Source organism: Sciurus vulgaris, assembly GCF_902686455.1.
Source record: "Sciurus vulgaris genome assembly, chromosome: 17".
Taxonomy (NCBI): domain Eukaryota; kingdom Metazoa; phylum Chordata; class Mammalia; order Rodentia; family Sciuridae; genus Sciurus; species Sciurus vulgaris.
The window spans coordinates 45,610,239-45,632,021 of NC_136478.1; the positions used below are offsets into that span (position 1 = coordinate 45,610,239).

The 21,783-nt window shown below is 38.6% G+C and overlaps 1 protein-coding gene across 8 annotated transcripts in view; it reads right to left on the reverse strand.

Annotated features, from left to right (window-relative positions):
• Positions 1-3,687: 3,687 nt before the first annotated feature.
• ZNF566 (zinc finger protein 566) overlaps positions 3,688-21,783 on the reverse strand; it is a 31,686-nt gene continuing 13,590 nt past the window's right edge. For 2 of the 8 annotated variants that reach the window (XM_079117303.1, XM_079117299.1), the window contains one exon: positions 15,350-18,320. In XM_079117303.1, coding sequence (XP_078973429.1) covers positions 17,296-18,240 — 945 coding nt within the window. In that variant the 5' untranslated portion in view covers positions 18,241-18,320 and the 3' untranslated portion in view covers positions 15,350-17,295. The other 6 variants (XM_079117296.1, XM_079117297.1, XM_079117300.1 and 3 more) reach the window with 5 other exon arrangements.

Here is a 21,783-nt window from a genome sequence, read left to right on the forward strand (position 1 = left end):
CCCACCCCCACCCGCACTGCTGCGCTCAGCCTAATGCTCCTCTGGACGCTGCTGCAGCTTTTCCCACACCGGCCACACCATTGTTCCCACCGCTTCAGGGTGTCCTTCTGAGGCTGCTTGCCTTCTGCTTATTCAGGCAGCCCTTCTCCATGACTCCCAAGAATATCTGTATGGCTTCTGCTTGACAGGACTCCATCCACCTAGAGTGAAACCACCATCCATTGCCCCCAAATAGCTCTAGTTGATTCTTCCTCCATGGTTTCCCACCATACTATCAATTTAGAAAACCAGGAGAATGGACCTGGAAGTGTCCCACAGGATTCTTGAGCCAGTAATAGTGCCGGACTCTTTGATAGTTCTTCAGGTCCAATGTGTCTTCTTTGGAAGAATTCCCTTTCCTCCTAAGTCAAACATCTGCACATCCATGGTGTAAATTGAGTCGAGGGTACCCAATGCTGTGCCTGTTGCCTTGCATCACATTTCTCAGACATCTCCGTCCATGTGTGGCTGACTGCATTGCTCTGGGCCCCAGGTGATGCACAACAGTTCCTGTTTCAGAGGTGTCAGTCCGTGGGCCCCAGCCCCATTGCTCTGGGCCTGAAGTGGAGAACACCATGGCACAAGTTCATTTTGAAGGAAAGCTGCCCACCTCATGCAGCCACACAGCAGAGAGTAAGAAAGAGCGAATGAGAAAATGTTTTCTCCAAGGACATGCCACCAGTGACCTCCATCTTCCAGCCATACCCCACCCCCCCACAGTTACAACCTGATACAGTTGTCCTTTCTAATTATTAATCCACCCAAAGGATTTATTTCTTGATCAGGTCACCATGCTCATAATCAAATAATTTTGCCTCTCAACATTCTGCATTAGTTCACGTGAGCTTTGGAGGAACACCTAATCTCCAGGCCATCACTTGCCACTCGTGGTCCCCAAAAGGTTATGTCCGTTTCACCATGCATAATACACTCACTGCTTCTCCAAGAGTCCCCCTAATCTGAACAATGCTATCATTGCCAAAAACTTCAAGTGGAAAGCCTCCTTCCAGTCTCAATTCAAACTTGGTTATGAGTCCTAGCACAAATTCAGATCAACACATATCTGCAACATACATTGGCATACAGCAGATATTCCTATTTCAAAACGGAGAAATAGGCACATGGAAAGAAGAAATGGGATCAAGTCAAGACTAAAAGCAAGCTGGGTCATCAAGTCTTGTGTCTCCATGGCCAGCATCTGGGACACATGGGTGTGCAGTGTGTTCCCAGGAACCTGAGCAGCCTGGCCCCATGGCCTCACTCTATCCCCAGCCGGCAACATTCCTGGCCACATGGTCCACAGTTACTGGCATCTTCCTAGTCCCAGGGGTGTCTATGGCAGCTTCACCTTCCATCTCACAGCTTCCCACATTAGCCTGTCAGGGCCTACTTACCCGGAGTCTGACCTCGTAAGTTTTGAACTGCGGGGCCTTTATTTCTGTCTTGGTGGAAGCACACATGACCACCTGACTCCAGCATCCCCCATTCCTGCAGAACCAGCACCCGTGGTCGACACCAAGGTCAGCCACCACCTCAAGCAGTGGCCAAGTGTCTGGGGACCATGGCTGTTGCAGCCTTTGCATGCCTGTTCGACTGAGCATGGAAAACCACTTCTGAGGACCCCTGTGCCAGCAGGTTGCCTCCATGCTCACCTCTCCAAGGACTTTTCAGTGGGATACACTGTGAGTCTGTGTTGGCTCAAAGTTGAGCCACATTCTGCCTTGATCAGCACTGAAACTTGTGGTGCCCATAGGAAGATGGGGAACCTGATAGTTCAGCAAAAACCTGTCACCTGAAATCCCGTGGAGAGTTGTCTTTAAAACATCCTCAGAACATTCTCATTTCCCAACTCCTAGGGTAAGCAGTTTACAAATTGTGCATACCCAACAAAACTGAGAACTGGTTCAAATTGGCCAAAGGAAGAATGGGATCCTCACTGTCACCGAGGGAGGGCTCCCCACAGCCTATCTGAAGATTCAGGCGGCTTCTGCATGTGCCATCTGCCTGCCTGCACCATTTGGCTCCTGATCTGTCAAACTGCTTCCTAAATGCACATGTCACGGCCCATGGAGCACTGTGCATAACAGGCCAGCAGGAAGAATGTAAGCCTGGTGTTGTGAAGGGAGTCAGTGACATAGACTACTTCATGAATTAGGTCTGAAGCTGCCACTGCAAAGTTCATGCCACTTGCATTTATCTGATGCGTCTGTAAGCAAGTTCCCAAAGCACCATCTGTGAGCTCTGATCTGCACATTCCAACACACGTGATCACCCCTGGGCTGCTCCTCCTGACATTATCCTGTACACAGGGAAGAAAGAGAAGGTGGGGAGGGAGAGGAAACCTGGGATCTATAAAAAAGTATGACACACCACCTGCATGGGCACCCAGCTGTGGGCTCGAACTTCCCTTTGGATATGTCTGTCACCTCCGTTCTTTCTTTAAAAAAACAGAACTTGTTTTCTATGCTTGTGTTATGGTTTGGACATGAGGTATCCTCGCAAATCATGTGTGAGACAATAAAGGAAGGTTTAGAGCAGATGTGATGGGGTGATAAGAGCCTTAACCCTTAAGAGTGAATCCCTGGTTATAGTAACCTGGGGTTACCTGGCTGAGAGCTGAGAGTGGGCAGGGTCTGATGGAGGTGGGGGGTCATTGGGGGTGTGCCTTAAGTATATATTTGGTATCTGGCAAAAGGAGTCTCTCTCTGCTTCCTGGTATCATGGGAGCTGCTTCCCTCTGCCATACTCTTGTGCCATGATGATCTGCCTCACCTGCAGCCCTGGGACATGGAAGCAGCTGTCTATGGACTAGACCTCTGAACCTGGGAGCCCCTAAATAAACTTTTCTTCTCTAAAATGGTTCTTGTAGGAACTGTTAATCAAAGGGTGACTACAACAGCTTGCCTCAACATTACTCAGGTGTTAATCTTCAAACAAGGGGAACGAGGAACCTATCCTGATTTCGAAGTTGGGTGTCAGAGTTTTATCCCTTCTCCAAAGCTCTTACTGTATTTATATTGTGAACACTTCTCACCAGGCCTACAAGAAGACTCTTCATTTCTTCCTATCCCATCTTTCCTAATTATTTCTTTAAGCTGTTAACAGGATTATCTAAAAACTAAGTGAGAAATCTTGACTTTTTTCTTACAAAATCTTTGATGATTGAAATTTCCTTGCATAATACTTCTCTAGGCCAGCTGGCAAACCTTCAAGCTCTTCCAACAGTCCCTCCCAAACACCTTCCAGTCTCAGCTTCTTCTCCACACTCCGTGTGTTGTATTTCTGTCCCAATGGGCTGTAGGGATGCACCAGATTCCATTACATTTGTCTCTCTTCTCTTCCTCCTCTGGGAAGTCCTTATTCCTTCACATGTTTGGAAACCCTAACACAGTACAAACTCAGCTTCCTTCATGACACCTTGGGTGTATTCCAAGCTAAAGGTAATTCTCCTTTCCTCTACCCTTCAAATGGAGAAAATTCATAGATGAGACATTGAAAAAGGTTTACCCTACAATCCAAATCCATTCAGGGATCATGTTGATGTTAGAGATAATTTAGGATTCAATAAAGCAAACAAATGAGGGTAAAGAAAAGAAATATTTATTGGCTCATGTGTACTTTTTTCTTAGTTTTTAACAGATTGTTCAAGAGTAAAATTCAAATAAAATGCAACATTTAATATAACAATCAAATAAGGGTATAATGAAAAAATGGATTTTTACAAGCATACATGTATTTATGTTTTAAACTAAGGGTTATTTTAACAGAATCAAAAGATCAAAAACCTTTCAGAGTAAACATGTTATAGTAACCTGGGGTTACTTTATTATTAAACGGAGAATTTTTTAAAGTAAAAGAATTAGCTCATGTAACTGAAAACTCAGTAGTTGAGGTGCTTGAACACAGTGCTGGGGTAACTGTCCTCAAGAATCTCTCTTCCATTTGATGTCTGCTCTCATGTCCTTTGTGTTCATCACAGTCTCAAGGAAACCCTCCACACAAGCATGGTGGAAAAGCAGTTCTCTGGAACCCCAGCATTTCACAGTGTGTTTAGTCCTTGACTCAGAGAGAGACAAATTGTCTTTTTCAGCAGTCAGTTACCTCAGGACTTGGATAATCTCCATATGGAGCATGTCTCCACATTCAGCCTGGTGTTACCTTGGGAAAGTTTGAGTTATTTGAATGGCCAGTCTAGGTAGTAAGCTCATTTGTAAGGCAAAGGGTAGGGCCAGCTAATGAAAGGAATAAAAAACTCATTTAGAGTCAGAAAGACACTTCCAGGAACACTACATTTGGTTCCTTGTCAGGTCTGTTGGGTGCTTTCATCTTGCCCTCACTCAGAGTTAGCCACTCCTGTGTGTCTCATGCTTAAGTCTAAGCTCGTTGACGGCAAGCATCAACAGAGGTTCAACCAGTCGGAGCCTAAGCAACAACAGTTAGCTGTGTGAAGAAACTTCATGGACAGGATGAGTGAAACAGAAACCAAGGTCAGCATGTAGTTAAAGTAATGTTCTTTCAGGCCTTTCCAAACTCCATGAATGAAACTTGATATTTTTCAACAATTTAGGGAAATCAAACATCCCTTAAATGAAGGGACATAAATGACACCCAAAGTGCTGCAAATATTGACTTTGGGTAAGGAATTTACAAATACAGAATATATAAACGAAGATTAATTATTGTTATTATCTGGTTCTTTACAGAAAAGTTTGCCAGCCCCTATATTTATAGTGTATAAATATAATTAATATTTAAAAACTATTTAAAAGATTATTTTCCCTATGTCATCAATAATATCTGTATGTTTGGGAAAAATATGTATCTGTAAGGGACTGTAAACATCAAATGAAAGAGAAAAGGGTAAAGACAGCTTTCTTTGTAGAAGAAAATGAGATAAAAATGTTTTATTTGACTTGATGCATGAATTCTGCATTAAATACATTTACAATATTTAGTTTAGTTTAGTTTAGATTTGTTTTGGTATTGGGATTGAATCCAGGGGCACTTGACCACTGAGCCATATCGCCAGTCCTATTTTGTATTTTATTTAGAGACAGGGTCTCACTGAGTTGCTTAGGGCCTTGCTTTTTGCTGAGGTTGGCTTTGAACTCACGAACCTCCTCCTGCCTCAGCCTCCTGAGCTGCTGGGGTTATATTTGTGCACCACTGTGCCAAGCCCCACAATATTTAGTTTTGATGGGAATTTTTATAGTATGATGTTTTTCTTTCAGTTCAAAGTCATTTTTATTTCACCTGCCTTAGGTAAGACAGCAACATCATTAGAATTAATACATCTTCATGGCACAAAGGATAGTCATTAGTAGGATAATATTGACATAGCTCTCCAGTCACCAAGCCATGGAGCCAGCACCCTGGTCCCTGATGAGAAGCAGTATGGGAAGTGACAGAACAGCATCCCAGGTGAACTGAAGCACAATCAGCAAGCACTGGCTGCTGTTCTGCAATGGAGGCATGGGGCTGAGGGCTGGTGGGCCAGGCAGAGGTGAGTCAGGGCAAACTGACCAGTCACCCCATGGCAGCCCAGACTACACATGGTTTAGATGTCCACCGCAAAAGTGCACTCCACACAGGCACTGCAGCTCCAGACATCTCACTGAGCATGCACAATTTCAATGACTTCAACCTCCTGCTTCCCAAAGTAGGGGTGAGGAATGGAAGTAAGGCAAACCAGAATGGAATTCAGGGATAACCAATAGCTTTAGTCTTTTTCTATACCCTAATTAGTATAAGTTTGGACCAATAGCAGTGACCCAAGTGCTATACAAACCCCTAGGCTGGCACACTTGGATGGAGAAAATCTGCTCTTGGGTCTCTTCTTGCACTGTGAGAGTTTTGTTCCTGTTTCTATTCAATAAGTCCTATTCTTATACTTACCCACCCTGTTGTCTGTGGATTTTATTCTCCCAATATATGAGACAAGCACCTGGAATGAAGAAGAAATTGAAGGTGAGCTGCTGGGGTCTGCTGCAACATTGGAGGGCACAGCCCACCAGTAAGAGCTGCAACACTTCTTGGCTGCAAAGACCTGCAACCTTGTGCAGACCTCACCTGCCAGCAGCAGAAAAACTCCAGTCTCACTTGTCAGCAGATGCACAGAATCAAGTTTCATCTCAAAACTTTGGTTTCAATATGATAACAAAATTTATCCGGCAATACTGAATTTTATTTGAAGTCAGTCTCAGACTGATTTCTCACAATGCTTGATGTCTGCCTTGCCTGCTAATGACTACTTCTCCTGTTTCTTTACAGAGCCTTGCTACTCAGTGTGTAGACAGTGGTGAAAACAAGGTATCCAAGAATTAGCTTTTCTTAAGCTGAGCCAGAGATAGAAAAAAATATGTTTCTACAATAAGAATTACGTAGAAGGTCAGTGCATTCTCAACTGCATCGGGGTTTAGGACTACATGGCTACTGGTCCCTATGCAGGAAGAGTGGCTGTTGCTGTATCATTGATTCTCAGGTATAGACTTTCTGGATCTCACCCCATATTTTCTTACTCTCTATTAACATCGCTACCATGAGCAGGTGGCTTCTCAGTATGAAGCACTTCTCAAGACTGAAAGGACAAGGCATTCTTGCATTATCTAAGTGAGAAATTGAAAATGCATTTGTATCTCTTTAGTTTGTTTTGTTTCTTTTATTATTATTGTTATTTTGATATTTGGAATACACCTTACAACAGTGTATTCATATATTAATGGAATGAGAGAAAACAAAAGTTGAACACAGCAATGGAAAAATAATCTGAGTAGGCAGTTAGTAACAGCTGAACATCCCTAATCAAAAAATCCAAAATCAGAAATGCTTTATAACCTGAAACTTTTGGAATTCTAACAAGATGCCATAAGTGGAAAATACCACATGAAAAATTTTGTTCCAGGCACAAAATTATTTAAAATGCTGCATAAGCCAAGCACACTGGCACATACCTCAGGAGGCTGAGGAAAGAGGATCGTGAGTTCAAAGCCAATCTTAGCAAAAGGAAGGTACTGAGCAACTCAGTGAGACCCTGTCTCTAAATAAAATACAAAATAGGGCTGGGGCTGGGGCTCAGTTGTTGAGTGCTCCTGAGTTCAAGACCTGGTACCAAAAAATAAATAAATAAAAATAAATGAATAAATAAAAAATGCCTATAAAATTGTTTTCAGGTTATGTAATAAGATACATATGAAATAAATGAATTTAGTCTTTAGACTGGAGTCCCATCACCAAGAAATCTCATGAATATGCAAACATTCCAAAACCTGAAAAAATCCCAAACCTCCAATTCTAAATACTTCCCATCTCAAGCATTTTAGATAAAAGATGCTCAACCTGTAAAAGAAAACAACACATTGCAAATAAACACACAAAATTAACTAAGTTAATTAGAAATCTCAAAAGAGATTCCAATTAAAACTACGTTAAATTGAGAAGATAAAATTTAAAAAAACAATGATGTAGGTGTGGAAATGTAAAACAGTCATGCTCATGAAGGCTGCTTGCTAATATATCTGTGAAGACCAATGATTCAACTTTTAAGAAGTTATCTAAGGGTGGTGACACACACCTCTAATCCTACCCACTCATGAGGCTGAGGCAGGAGGATCACAAGTCTGAGGCCAGCTTTGGCAACTTAATTTTTTATTAAAAAATAAAAAGGGCTGAGGATGTAATTCAGTGGTAGAGTGCCCCTGAATCGTGGGCTCAGTCCCTAGTACCATGAAAAAAAAAATTATCTTGAACTGGGGTTGTGGCTTGGTGGTAGAGCGCTTGCCAAGCACATGTGAGGCGCTGGGTTTGATTCTCAGACCACATAAAAATAAATAAAACAAAGGTATTGTGTTCATCTACAACTAAAAGTATATTTTAAAAATCTTAAGGAAGTAGTGGGACACCACAGCTGTTTATAAAACTGGAAGTAGTGCATAATCAGGGAAGTAGTTAAATTTGCAGGCCTGCTATAGTTTGGATCTTAAATGTGCCCCAAAGGCCCATATATTAAAGGCATGGTCCCCAGAATGGTGCTAGTGAAACATGGTGAAAATTTTAAGAAGTGAGGAGTAGGGGACTGGGGAGGTAGCCCAGTCAGTAGAGTGCTTGCCTTGTAAGCACAAGGCCCTGGGTTCGATCCCCAGCACCCCCCGCCCCCCAAAAAAATAAAAAAAAAGTGAAGAAGTGAGGAGTAATGCGAGGGCCTCAGGTCACTGAATGTGTGCACTTGATAGGAATGGGAGGCATCTCTGTCCCTTCCTCTTTTACTCCTTTACTTTCTAGCCATAGGTTGAGTGACTTTGCTCTACTGCTTGCTCCCAGCCCTGGTGTACTGCCTCACCACATGCAACAAGGCCAACTGATCATAAACTGGAACCTCCAAAACTGTGAGTCAAGATAAAACTTTTTTCTTTATAAGTTGATTGTCTCAGGTATCTGTTATAGTGATGGAAAGCTGACCAACACAGGGTCCCATATGTAGACTATTCAACTAGATAAAAGATGGCATGAACAGTCTGGTCTGAAGATAAGTGATAAATACTTATTATTTCCTAATTAAATTAGATTATGCAAATCATCTAACCCTGTATGATCTTTAGTAGGATTTCAGGAAAAATGTGCTTCTTAGATATTCATAAAGAAAGAAAAATAATTAATTTATTTTATATGTATTACAAAAATCTATTAGTTATCAGTTTAATGTCACTTTGCATTTTCAAATTCATTAGGAACATCAAAAGTTAAAATGATATAACCAGCAATTTATTGTATACCCTTAATAAATATTTTAATGAATGTATAATATGCCTTTGTATTGGATATGGCTGTTTATTTCATGCCCACATGGAGTTTACCTTGAGAGGGAAGTGGTCTTGTTCTGCCTGATATAAGGAAAAGTTCTGATTTACATATCTAACCCTGTTCATAGTCCCTGTTAATAAAACGTAATTTCATCTCCTGCTTAAGTTGTTGTTGGGTACTGAATTCTATCCTGGCCTATATTAAATTCCTCAAGTGCAGAAATCACCCTCAATTAAAAGGTTTATTTTCCAGGAAAATAATGCTTGCAATGTATTCCTTACCCAGGTCATTGTTGGAAAAGGAACCAAAGGGGTGAGTGATTGCCAAAGCATGATTAAGCAACAGAGATCTTTCTGGCATTTTAGAAAAACCTGCGCTACAGGCAGAATATTTGGTTTGTGCTTCTTGTAAATAGAGAATAGGTATTTCTCCGGTGAACCCTTGGAGGTAAGTCCAACACAGTTTATAAGGGGTTTCCTCCTTTTCATTGGAGAAATGGAAAAATTTCAGGAAATCAGCTACTTTCATGCCTATATTTCTTCTCTAATGGAGATATACACAGAAAAACAAGATTTGACCTGAGGGTTGGGGTTGTGGCTCAGTGGTAGCATGTGTGAGGCACTGGGTTCAATCCTCAGCACTACATAAAAATAAATAAAGATCCACTGACAACTAAAAAATAGTTAAAAAAAAAAGATTTGACCTGAATTCTTTGCTTCATTAAGGATCCAGCTATTGTTCTTCTGATAACAACTACTTTCTCAGTCTAAATGCCATTTCAGGTCAAATGCCATCCTAGGCTAAGTTACTCATAAGTAAACACATAATCTCTAATTACTCAGCAATGCAAGTGAAAAGCAAAGTGTACACACACACACACACATCATATATACGTGAAAAATTAATTAGGTCTGGGTGATGAAAAGTTAGAGGAAAAGGAGATCACAGAAAGCTCTTCATTTTGGGACCAGTGATCTGGGATGGTTGCAGACTTCAGCCATTAATTTTTGAAGTTAACAGAGCATCCTGTCCATTCATAGCCAGTTAAGGCATCTTCCCCTTTGGAGATTTTCTGTAAAGGAGTCATAGCTGGTGAAATTTTTTTTTTTTTTTTAAATACTAGGGATTGAACCATTGATCTATATCCTGACCCCTCTTTGTTTTTTTGGTTTTTGTTTTCATTTTGAGACAGGGTATACTTAAGTTGCTTGGGGCCTTGCTAAGTTGCTGAGGCTGGTCTCAAACTCACGATCCTCTTGCCTCAGTCTCCTGAGTCCTAGGATTACAAATATGTGCCACAACACCAGGTTTCCTTTACATTTTTATAATTAGAAAACTAAATCTTACACTGAGTTCCTTATCTCCTCAACGTAACAAAAATTAGAACATATTGTCTGTAACCAATGTGTTTGCATTATTGGAGGGAATAAGCGGGCTTAAGAAAACATTTCAGTGTGCGATAGTCAGACCTCTTTCCTCCTGATTTCTAGATTGAGAAGTACAGCATTTTTGTTGGCAATACTTTTGAAAGAGGCAGATTGAATTTGAAGTTAAAATGTACACTCCAATGCTGCAATGAAACTCTAGATAACTGGAATGTATACACGGAGAGCACTGGGCTAGCAGAGTAGGTCTAGAGTCTGCCCTGGGAACCATGAAGAAATTATGAGCCCAATAAAGGGAAGTAGTGTACATTTTAACATGTTTCACAGGACAATAAATCATTTCTCTTATGATATGCAAATAAAAAGAATAGGGATGAAAATAGGAAGCAGAAATAATCCTAAAAAACTGATCCTTCTGTTCATAAAGATGAGGAAAATACAGTAAAAAGAAAAAAATCCTAACATCCACCATCATCAAGTCTTCAATATGCAAAAAGACATAAAACAGATGCAAATATCGTAAGATGGGTGTATCATCTTTATTTGCAGATTTATGATGGTAAAACCTGAGAGAATTTATCATTATAACCAATACCTGATAAAATGTTAAAATTTCAGGCATTATTAGCATACTTTAAATATTGTGCAGCATTACATTATAAGGTATTGTTATTAGATATAAGAGGGTGAGAAAAATGAGTAGTCAAAAGAAATTTCACAACATATGTATTAAGGAATATCCATCCATTCAGTGTCAAATGTGCAGTCATTTGGGGTTCTCTGTATTTAAATAAAATAAAATTCAAAATATAACCCCAATAAGTTTTTTATTGAAACTGGATAAAACAACTTAAATTTTATGGAGAAACATTTGTCTTTATTTCCAAATAATAAACTATATATTAATAATATGCATATTATTTATTTCCAAGCAGTAAAAGTAATTGAAAATTTTAAGTCGAATACTGACAGAACAAAGAGGATAGAAATAGATGTAAATATATAAATATTTAATACATGACATAGTATTTTACTTCAGTAGGAGAAAGATTGAAAATTTAATAATTGTTCTAGCACAATTCACCTTATTTCTGGATGGAAAAATACTGACACTCTGTATCATACTATGAATCATAATCAATTATAGATAGATTAAAATGTTAAATCTATGTGTCTGTATACACAGTCACGAAAACTGCACTTGGCTCCTTTAGTCCCTGGCTGTCTGAAATTTTCTATAAGCAAAACTATCCTAAGAAACAGAAAATGCTAGAAATAGGGCTGGGAGTATAGTTCAGCAGTAGGTCTTGCCTGGCATGCACAAGTTGCTGGGTTCCATCCCCAGAAAACATGCACACAGAAAAAGAAAACATTGGAAATAGCTTGAGAAACAAAATAGATAAGAATATGAGAAAGTTTATTCTAGCATTACTCTTTGTTGCCATTTTTTTCTTTTTCCAGCGCCAGGGACTGAACTCAATGCCTTGAAAATGCTAGACAAGTACTCTTACTACTGAGTCATATTCCCATCCCCGAAGCATTACTTTTAAGACAAAGAACAGAAGACAATCAGAAATAACACAATTGGGGAAATATTTGAAGAGGTAAAGGCATACACATATTGTGGAACATATTCTAACTATTAAAAAGACTAAATTAAATTTATTGAAGGGAAAATTTTTAAAATGTAGTCAATGTAAAAACGCAAATTTCAGAGAAATATATAAAGTATTCTCCATTTTTTGGTAAAAGTATAACGATTCATTTGTGTATTAACATTTGAGCAAGAAGAAACACATGAAGGGAAAGCTTTGGACATTATTCAAAGAGAATAGATGTGGGAAGAGAGTGAGGAGTGGACAGGGGCAGTTTAATGGCACTGTTTCATTGGTTTAGTACAAAAGCACTATCTCTGTAATTTTAGATGAGGACTTAATACTTCAAATATGCACATAAAACAAAATAGAAATGCATTTGGCAATTCTCATTTTTTACCAGCTTTTTTTTATAACAATGTGAAACATTAGACCATAATCATCTATAATAATTCTCCCATTTGCAGGTATTTTATGTTTTTTTTTTTTTTTTTTTTTTTCTTGTACTGGGGATTGAACTCAGTGGTTAAGGGGCACTTCACCACTGAGTCACATCCCAGTCCTTTAAAAAATATATATATTTTTAGATGTTGATAGACCTTTATTTTATTCATTTATTTGAGACTCAAACCTAGTGCCTCACATATGCTAGGCAAGTGCTCTACCACTGAGCCACTGAGTCAAGCCCCAGTCTCAAACCCATTTTTTTTTTTTTTTTTTTTTTTTTGTGGTGCTGGGGATTGAACCCAGGGCCTTGTGCTCAGAGGCAAGCACTCCAACTAAGCCATATTCCCAGGCCTTTGTATTTTTTATTTTGAGACATTTTGAAGTTGCTTAGGGCCTCACTAAGTTGCTGAGGCTGTATTTGAACTTGCGATCTTCCTGCCTCAGTCTCCCCAGCTGCTGGGAGTACAGGTGTGCTCTACCACACCTGGCAAAATTTTACCTTTTTTTTTTTTTTTTTTTTTTTTGTGGTGCTGGGGATTGAACCCAGAGGCCTTGTGCTCAGAGGCAAGCACACTACCAACTGAGCTATATCCCCAGCCCAAAATTTTACCTCTTTATACCTGAAAAAATGAAGTAATTCAATGTCCAAAAACCCTCTCTTACTGCCATGTATGCATAAAGCTTGGGATTCAATACCTAATACCACAAAAACAAAACAAAGCAAAAAGCCTGCTTGCACAGGATTTAAGAAAAATGGGAGTGGTAGTGCATGAAAGGATGGCCTGGCAAACATACATGGATTTTCCTTCCCCACAATGGTTATGTGTCCGTAAACCAGACAGCTGTTTGCCAAGCATGAAAACTGAGGCACAAGAAAAGCCCATGTCTTGGGGCTGCAGTCATGCCTTGGTGGTAAAGCACTTGTCTGGCATGTGTGGGGCACTGGGTTCAACTCTCAGCACCACATATAAATAAATAAATAAAACAAAGTTCCATCAACAATTAAAAAAAAAAAATATATATATATATATATACACAAGAAAAGCCCATCTGAAAACATGACTTAATCCTAAATATAGCCCAATTGTGGGTTAAAAAAACACAACCAAAAAATAAAACTTAAAAGAGCTGGGTGTGAAAGCACAAGTCTGTAATTCCAGCAACTCAGGAAATTGAAGCAAGAGGATCCCAGGTCGGAGGCAAGTCCAGGGAACTTAGGGAGACACTGTCTCAAAATAAAATTGAAAGGGGTGGAGATGTAGCTTAGTGGTAGAGCACCCGTAAGGTCAATCTCCAGTATCACAAACAACTTAAGAATTTCTTAAAATACTTTTACTTTTTCTTAAGATACTTTTTACTAGGCTTCTGTACTACAATGGCAGGGTTGAGTAGTATCAACAGAAATATTATGGCCCACTTACTTTTCTTGCCCTTTTGGAAATGTTTGCCAATATTTGGTCTAGAACACAATATATAATTTCAGTGATGTATTTGTTGCTATTGCAAAATTATGAGTCTGGGTTCTCAACAGGTAACCCTAAAAAGTTTTGTTTTCATGTATGTATTTATCTACAGTACAAGAATGGTAAAAAGGGCACATTCTAACTGACATGGTGCTTGGAATAAGTAAAAACTGCCTTTAGGAGAAAATATTGGGAATGGACTAAGTCTTTACTTTGAAAAAAGAAAAATCTTCATACTTTGTATTTGGATTCAGCTATTTCATCTATGGAAAAAACTTCAATTGGAAACTGTTCACATCTATGAAACTTTAGGAAAATTACCTTGTACTGTACTATTTCTCCCCTGCCCCCAAACCTTTATGGGGCCAAGGAATTTGCCATCTTAATTGCCAAGGAATTTGCTCCTGCTCTGTCTGGCCAGTGGTGCATGGCTGTAATCCAAGCAACTCAGGTGGCTGAGGCAGGATTGTGAGGCCCTATCTTAAAATAAAAATAAAAAGGGCTGGGGATGTGGCTCAGTGGTTAAGCATTCCTTGTATAAACAAAACAAAAACCAACAACAAAGAGCCATTTGCTACTTGTAGAGACAACAGATCTTTAGCCTTCACTTTTTTTTTTTTTTAATTTAGTACTGGGGATTGAATTCAGGGGCACTCAACCACTGAACCACATCCCCAGCCCTATTTTGTATTTTACTTAGAGGCAGGGTCTCAACTGAGTTGCTTAGTGCCCCAACATTGATGAGGCTGGCTTTGAACTTCTGATCTTCCTGCCTCAGCCTCCTGAGCCACTGGGATTACAGGTGTGCACCATCATGCCCAACTTTTCTTTCTTTCTTTCTTTCTTTTTTTTTTAATGTGAATGATCAATTAAAAATCAGGATCTATCACACACTTCAAAAATGTAGATTTTTGGTCAGGTGCAATGGCACACACCTGTAATCCACAATAGTCCAGAGGCTGAGGCAGGAGGATCACAAGTTCAAAGCCAGCTGGGCAATTTATCAAGACCCTATTAAAAAAAAAAAAAAAAAAAAAAAAAAAAAAAAAAAAGGCTGGGGACATAGCTCTGTGGTAGAACACCTGCTCAGGATGCATGAGGTCCTGGGTTCAATCCCCAGTACTGCCAACATGCCAACAACAACAAAAACTAAAAACCCCTAGTAACAAAAAACCCCAACAATGATAAAGTGAATTTGTGGATTCTCTTTCTGGGCCTGTATTTCCTCAGAATATTACGGTAGACTTGAACTGGGCCCTGGGCATCCTCTTTAGGTAGTGTCCAACTAGGTTCATTTCTAATTTTATTTAATAGACACTTACTGTTGGATCATTTGTTTAGGGTATACATATGGTTTATCTGACAGTGAAAAACAGCTGTCTTTTTCATACCCTCCTAATCCATTGCTGACATCAAGATTTTCAGATTGGCAAAAGGACATCTACTTTTATATAACAGTTCTTTGAACACTTGATACAAGTTTTGCTTAAAAAGAAATTGGGGCTGGGGCTGTAGCTCAGTGGTGGAGTGCTTGCCTGGCACGTGTGAAGCACTGGGTTTGATCCTCAGCACCACATATAAATAAATTAAAAAAAGGTATTATGTCCATCCACAACTAAAAATAAAAAAAAAAATTTAAGATACAAATACACATTTAAAAAAAGTTGGGTTTGCTGCTTCATTATAACTACTAGCTAATTGATATGCTAATTTATCCTGTTCCTTCTGTTTAAATTTACATTTATATTTTCCTAAAAAAATTTTTTTTTTTTTTTGGTTTTCAAATGTTATCTGAAAGAACACCATATTCAGAATAACAAAGTCTATAACTACAATGTTTCTCCTATACCTTTTTCTTTGTGGGGGGGGTGATGCTGGGGATTGAACCAGAGCCTTGTTCATGGGAGGCGAGCACTCTACCAACTGAGCTGTAATCCCCAGCCCCCATATCATTTTTGAAACAATGCTATTTGTCTTTTCCTTTTTCTTCATCATCACCAATGTTCTATCTATAGTTTCTTTTCATACCAGGTATTTAATGATGTAGCAAAGAGGAGGTCAGCCTAAGTCCTTCCCACATATTTTTCACATTTCCCCCATCAACACCCAGGATGTTTCATGTTCAATAGGAAAGAAGTGATAATGGAAAAATTTCTTAACACATTACTCTTACATGGTCTTTAATACACTACTTAATGGTAAGGTCTGTAGAAATTCAATGCCTTCAACAGACAATACTAATGGTAACAATGAATATAAAAACAACACACAGCAAATATGGATTTATTACATGGCAGGCACAATTCTAAGCACCGTGTCTTAATTCATTTAATCCTCACAAAATATTATGAGGTAGGTATTATAAACATCTCCATTTTATAGTTTCCACTGAGAAATAAATCTATAAAAACAGGGTTGGGCATGGTGGCACACATCTGTAGTCCCAGCCACTTGGGAAACCAAAGCAAGAGTCACTTGAGCCCAGGAGTTTGAGCCCATTTGGGCAATAGTGACTCCTTGTCTCACAAATAGAAAAAGTATCAGAAAGGGTAAGTAACAAACTGACAATGATTATTTTTTGGAAAGGGGAATGGATAGAAAGATGGCAGTCAAATGGGTATGTTTTCCTTATTTGTAATGTTTATAAAACTTTTAATAAGGAAAACATTTTCATAACTTATCTCTACATTAAAATAAAACACATAGTACATAGATATGCCTAGAATTTTCATGAGGGACATGCATTTTTGCATGTATCATGGCAAAATAGTACAATGTCCACTAATAGGGATTTAATAAAAGATTAATGTAGCACAATGAAACATTATGAAAGAATCCCTATTTATTGAGTGGAACATTTTTCATATTTTTACAAAAAGACTTCCTTACTTTTGTAAGAGCAAAAAGGAACAAGCCAGGTAGGCATGATGATACACACACATGTGAATCTCAAATACTCAGGAGGCTAAGGCAGAAGGGTCTCAAGTTCAAGGCCACACTCAGCAATTGAGTGAGACCCCATCTCAAAATAAAAATAAAAAGGGGATAGGGATGTAGTTTAGTAGTAGAGTGCTCCTGGGTTTAATCCCCAATACCATTAAAAAAAAAATCACCTTCAAAAATAAAAAGGTTACTTTTCACAGTAGAGATATTTTTTAAATAAAGGCATTTTACAAATCATGATGTAAAAAGACCTTTATAGCTATAAATTTAAGATAGATTAAAATATTAATAAGAATTACAGAAAAAATACAGGAGAAAAGAAAATGAAAATCAGGATTATATGTGTGCACGAATTCTATGATGTATAACACAAAGGTCAAGTGTTATTTTTTTCAATATTTGCTAGACTGAATAATCTGAGTTTAAAAGAAAAATGATTTTGTATTAAAAGTCTTCCAAAATATATTCTATTTGTATGGTGTATCTCTAGTATGATTTTTCTTTGACTGAATAAGCCACAGTTAATAAATATATATGCAGGGATTATCAGCAAGATAAATTCTCTAATATTGAATAGTTGTGAGCCATAATCAAAACCTTCCCACACATTTTGAATATTCTGATTTATCACCAGTACAAATTTTGATGCTGAATAAGCTGTGGGCCATAATTAAAGTTCTTTCCACAGTCCTTGTATTCACAGGGTTTCTCACCAGCATGAATTCTATGATGACTAATAAGCTGTGAACTCTGAGAGTAGGCTTTCCCACAAATCTTACATTCATAGGGTTTCTCACCAGTATGAATTCTCTGATGTCTAGTAAGGTCAGAACCAGAACGAAAAGCTTTTTCACATTCTTTACATTCATAGGGTTTCTCACCTGTATGGATTCTTTGATGTTTAATAAGTTGTGAACTCTGACTAAAGGCATTGCCACATTCCTTACATTCATAGGGTTTCTCTCCGGTGTGAATTCTCTGATGCTGAGTAAAGTTTGAACTACTGCTAAAAGCCTTCCCACATTCTTTACATTCATAAGGCTTCTCTCCAGTGTGAATTCTCTGGTGTCGGGTAAAGTTTGAACCACTACTAAAAGCTTTTCCACATTCCTTACATTCATAGGGTTTCTCGCCAGTGTGAATCCTGTCATGTCGAGTAAGGTCTGAGCCACAAATAAATGTTTTCCCACATTCCTTACATTCAAAGGGCTTCTTGCCAGTGTGAATTTTCTGATGATGAGCAAGTCTTGAAGGATGTCTAAAGGCCTTTCCACAATCCTTACACTCATGGGGTTTCTCAACAGTATGAATTATTTGATGTGCAGTAAATTGAGAGTCATGTCTAACATTTTTTCTGTATTCTTTTGTTGCACAGTATTTTTCTTTATTATTAATAAGTTGCTGTAATGTAAAGGATGGATGTTTACTGAAAGCAGGCACATCTTCATGAGAGATTATCAGTTCACTGAAATGCCTGTCCCTAGAACCATATTGTTTCTCAAACTGGCCATTACACTCCCAGTCATCTGTGAAATTAGAGCACTGAAGGTCATGTCTTGTAAATCTTCCCATTATCTCCCATTGGGCTGACTCTATTTCATATATTTCTTTTTTCAGAAATAACTTCTTGGTCTCACATGTTGATTCCAGGACTGAAAGAAAATATGAAAGCAATCACTCGCATTTTTATTATTTAGAAGGAATGAAACTTCAATTAAAATGAGTGAATTAAACTGAATTTTTAAAAAATAGATGAGAAAAGAAGACAGGAGGTGGGGTTGAGGATGTGGTTCAGTGGTAAAGCACTTGCCTTGCATATCTGAGGCAGTGGGTTTAATTCTCGGCACCACATATAAATAAATAAATAAAGGTCCATTGCCAACTTAAAAAAATTAAAAAAAAAGAAGATAATAGGGAGATCACACAGGAACACTGTTAAATATGTGGCACATAGGTAATTAATATTACTATGGATTAACATTCTTAAATAAGGAAAGGAGCTTAAAATAACACAAAATCATAGGCAATGTATCACACTGCAACTTTTATTTTGATAACTATAAGGTATTAAATCTGATCATTATGATAAAGGTAGAGGACAGAATAGAAATAAACACTTCATACCATATTCTCAGTGAGACTAACAGAAACATGGCATTGATAAACTAAAGCAATTTATCAGAAAAAAAAAAAAAAAAAGATGTGAGATACCTACAAGTGAGAGTCATGATAGCTAAAATAAAACCTTAAAACAGACAATAAAAACTATTGGCAGAATAGAAATTTTCAGCGTTTGTCCCTTTGCAGAAATATCAATTTGAATAATTATACATGTATGAAAATACCCTCACAATTGCTAGGCAATCAAGATGAAAGATTATAGCAGCTGAGTGGAGTATAGAAATAAGAAAAATGACACACTGAAGAGGGTAGGAAGACAGTGTTATATTACCCATGTCACCTCTTTGCAAAGCCCAGGCAGTGAAACAGAACAGAGATAACATTTCAGGGAAGGAGCAAATTGAGCATCTGATTGCTGCAGATAGTAACAATAGGCCTGTCCCAGTTAACCTCAGTACCAAGGTAGCACAAAGTTTTGAGCACATAACACTGACAGACTAAAGCCAATGGCCCCAGGTTTCAGGCTGACCCATGTTGGCCAAGACTCCAGGTCAATCCACGTGATAGCCAATTTATGCAGACCAATGAAACAGGCCAGCACCCTTGTGGACCCAAGCTCTAGACCAGTCCTGATAGCCTCTGGGCTCTAAGCTGACCCACAGAGATGCAGGTTCCAGGTCAGCTCCCACAAATAAATAACTCAGGCCCATCCCCATATACTCAGGTTGCAAGCCTACCTACACAGACACAAACTTCAGACCTGTCCAAATGTACCCAGGCTCTAAACACACCCCCATGTTATGGGTTCCCAGGCCCACCTATGTGGAGGCCAGCACCAGGCTGATCTCTTAGGTTCCAGAATCCAGGGCCCCCATGTGCACAAGCTCTGGACTAAACCCAGTGGACCCAAATTTCAGGACCACCTCACAGAACCAGGAACCAAGCCAATCCCTATGGACCTAGGCACCAGGACCACTCACCACTGACCCATCTGAGGATTCCAACAGCAAATGTGTCTGTGGACACTACCAGATGGCATGCTCAGAACCCACAGATGGCCTGATCAATGTCAAGGCTTTCCCTGACAAACAATGAGAGGCACTTACTCCTTCTTTTTCCTCTTTTTAGTTATAGACGGACACAATACCTTTATTTTATTTGTTCATTTTTATGTGGTGCCAGGGATTGAACCCAGTGCTTCATGCATGTTAGGCAAGTGCTCTGCAACTAAGCCACAACCCCAGCCCAGCTGCCTACTTCTTAAAGTCTGCAGATACTGCTGAGCATGATGGCCCTTGCCTATAATCCCAGCAACTTGGGAGGTTGGGGTAGGAGAGTTGCAAGTTCAAGGTCAATCTGAGAAACTTAGTAAGACTCTGTCTCAAAAGAAAAAATAAAAATAAAAAAAGGGCTGGGAATGTAGCTTAGTGGTAGCACACCCCTGGGTTCAATCCCCAATACCATGAAAAAGAAAATCTGTGAACACCAAGGCCACAAAAGTCATGAGAAATCAGGGAAACATTACACTACTAAAAGTACAAAATAAAGTACCAGCAATAAACACTAAAGAAACGGAAATTTACAAACTGCCTGACCAAGATACAAAATAATCAATCTTGGAGTGAGTTAGAAGAGAACACAGACTACTAAACAAAGTAAGGAAAAGAACACATGGACAAGTTGAGAAATTCAACAAAGAGATACAAAGCATAATTTAAAAAAATTTTAAATTTAATTTTAGAGCCAAAGAACACATGGCTGAATTGAGAAACTCCATAGACTTCAATAGCAGATTTGATCAAGCGGAAGAATCAGTAAGCTTAAAGACAAGTTATTTGAAGTTAACCAGTCAGAAGAACAAAGAGGAAAAAAAAAAAAAAAAGAATAAGAAGAAAAGTAGGGCTGATGTTGTGGCTCAGTGGTAGAGAGCACTTGCCTAGCATGTGTGAGGCACTGGGTTCAATTCTCAGCATTGCATATAAATAAGTAAATAAAATAAATGTCCATTGACAACTTAAAAAAAAGTCCATAAAAAAAAAGGTAAAGAAAAAAGTAAAGAAGGCCTTTGGCGCTTATGTGACACCATCAAGTAAATCAATATAAGTTTCAGGAGGAGCAGAGAAAGAGAAAGGGGCAGAAAGTTTATACAAGAACTAATGAAAGAAACTTCTCAAATCTGGAGAGGAACATGAATATCCAGATCCATGAAGCCCAAGAACCTCAAGTAGATTAAATATAAAGAGATATTCACTGAGAAATATAATCAAATTCTCAATAGTCAAATACAAAGAATTCTGAAAGCATCAAGAGTAAAGAATTTATCATATTTACGGATGACACCATAAAACTAGAAGGAGATTTCTTAGCAGAACCCTTACGGGATAAGAAAATAGCATATGATATATCCAAAGTGCCAGGAAAAAATCTCCCAACCAAGAATACTATATCCAGCAAAGGTATTCTTCTGAAATAAAGAGATAAAGAATGAATTCCCAGATAAACAAACATTGATGGGTCATAACCACTAGACCGTCCTCTAAAGAAATGCCAAAGAATTTTTTTTCAAAGAGCAACAAAAGGACATTAAAAATATGAAAATACAAAACTCACTGTAAAGGTACAAATAGTCATATTCAGAATACTCTAATAAGATACTAGTAGTGCATAAACTGCTTTTTACTCCAGTTAAAAGACAAAAGTATTAAAAATAACTAAGCCAGGTATAGTGGCACATACCTGTAGTCCCAACTACTTGAGAAGGATAACTTGAACCAGCCTAGGCAACAAAGTGAGACTCTGTCTCAAAGTTAAAGAAACAAATGCCAGGCATGGTAGTGTACACCTACAATCCCAGCAGCTTGGGAGGCTGAGGTAGGAGAATCTTAAGTTCAAAGCCAGCCTCAGCAACTTAGTGAGGCCCTAAGCAACTTAGACCCTCTCTCAAAATAAAAAATAAAAGAAGGGCTGGGGATGTTGTTCAGTAGTTAAGCATCC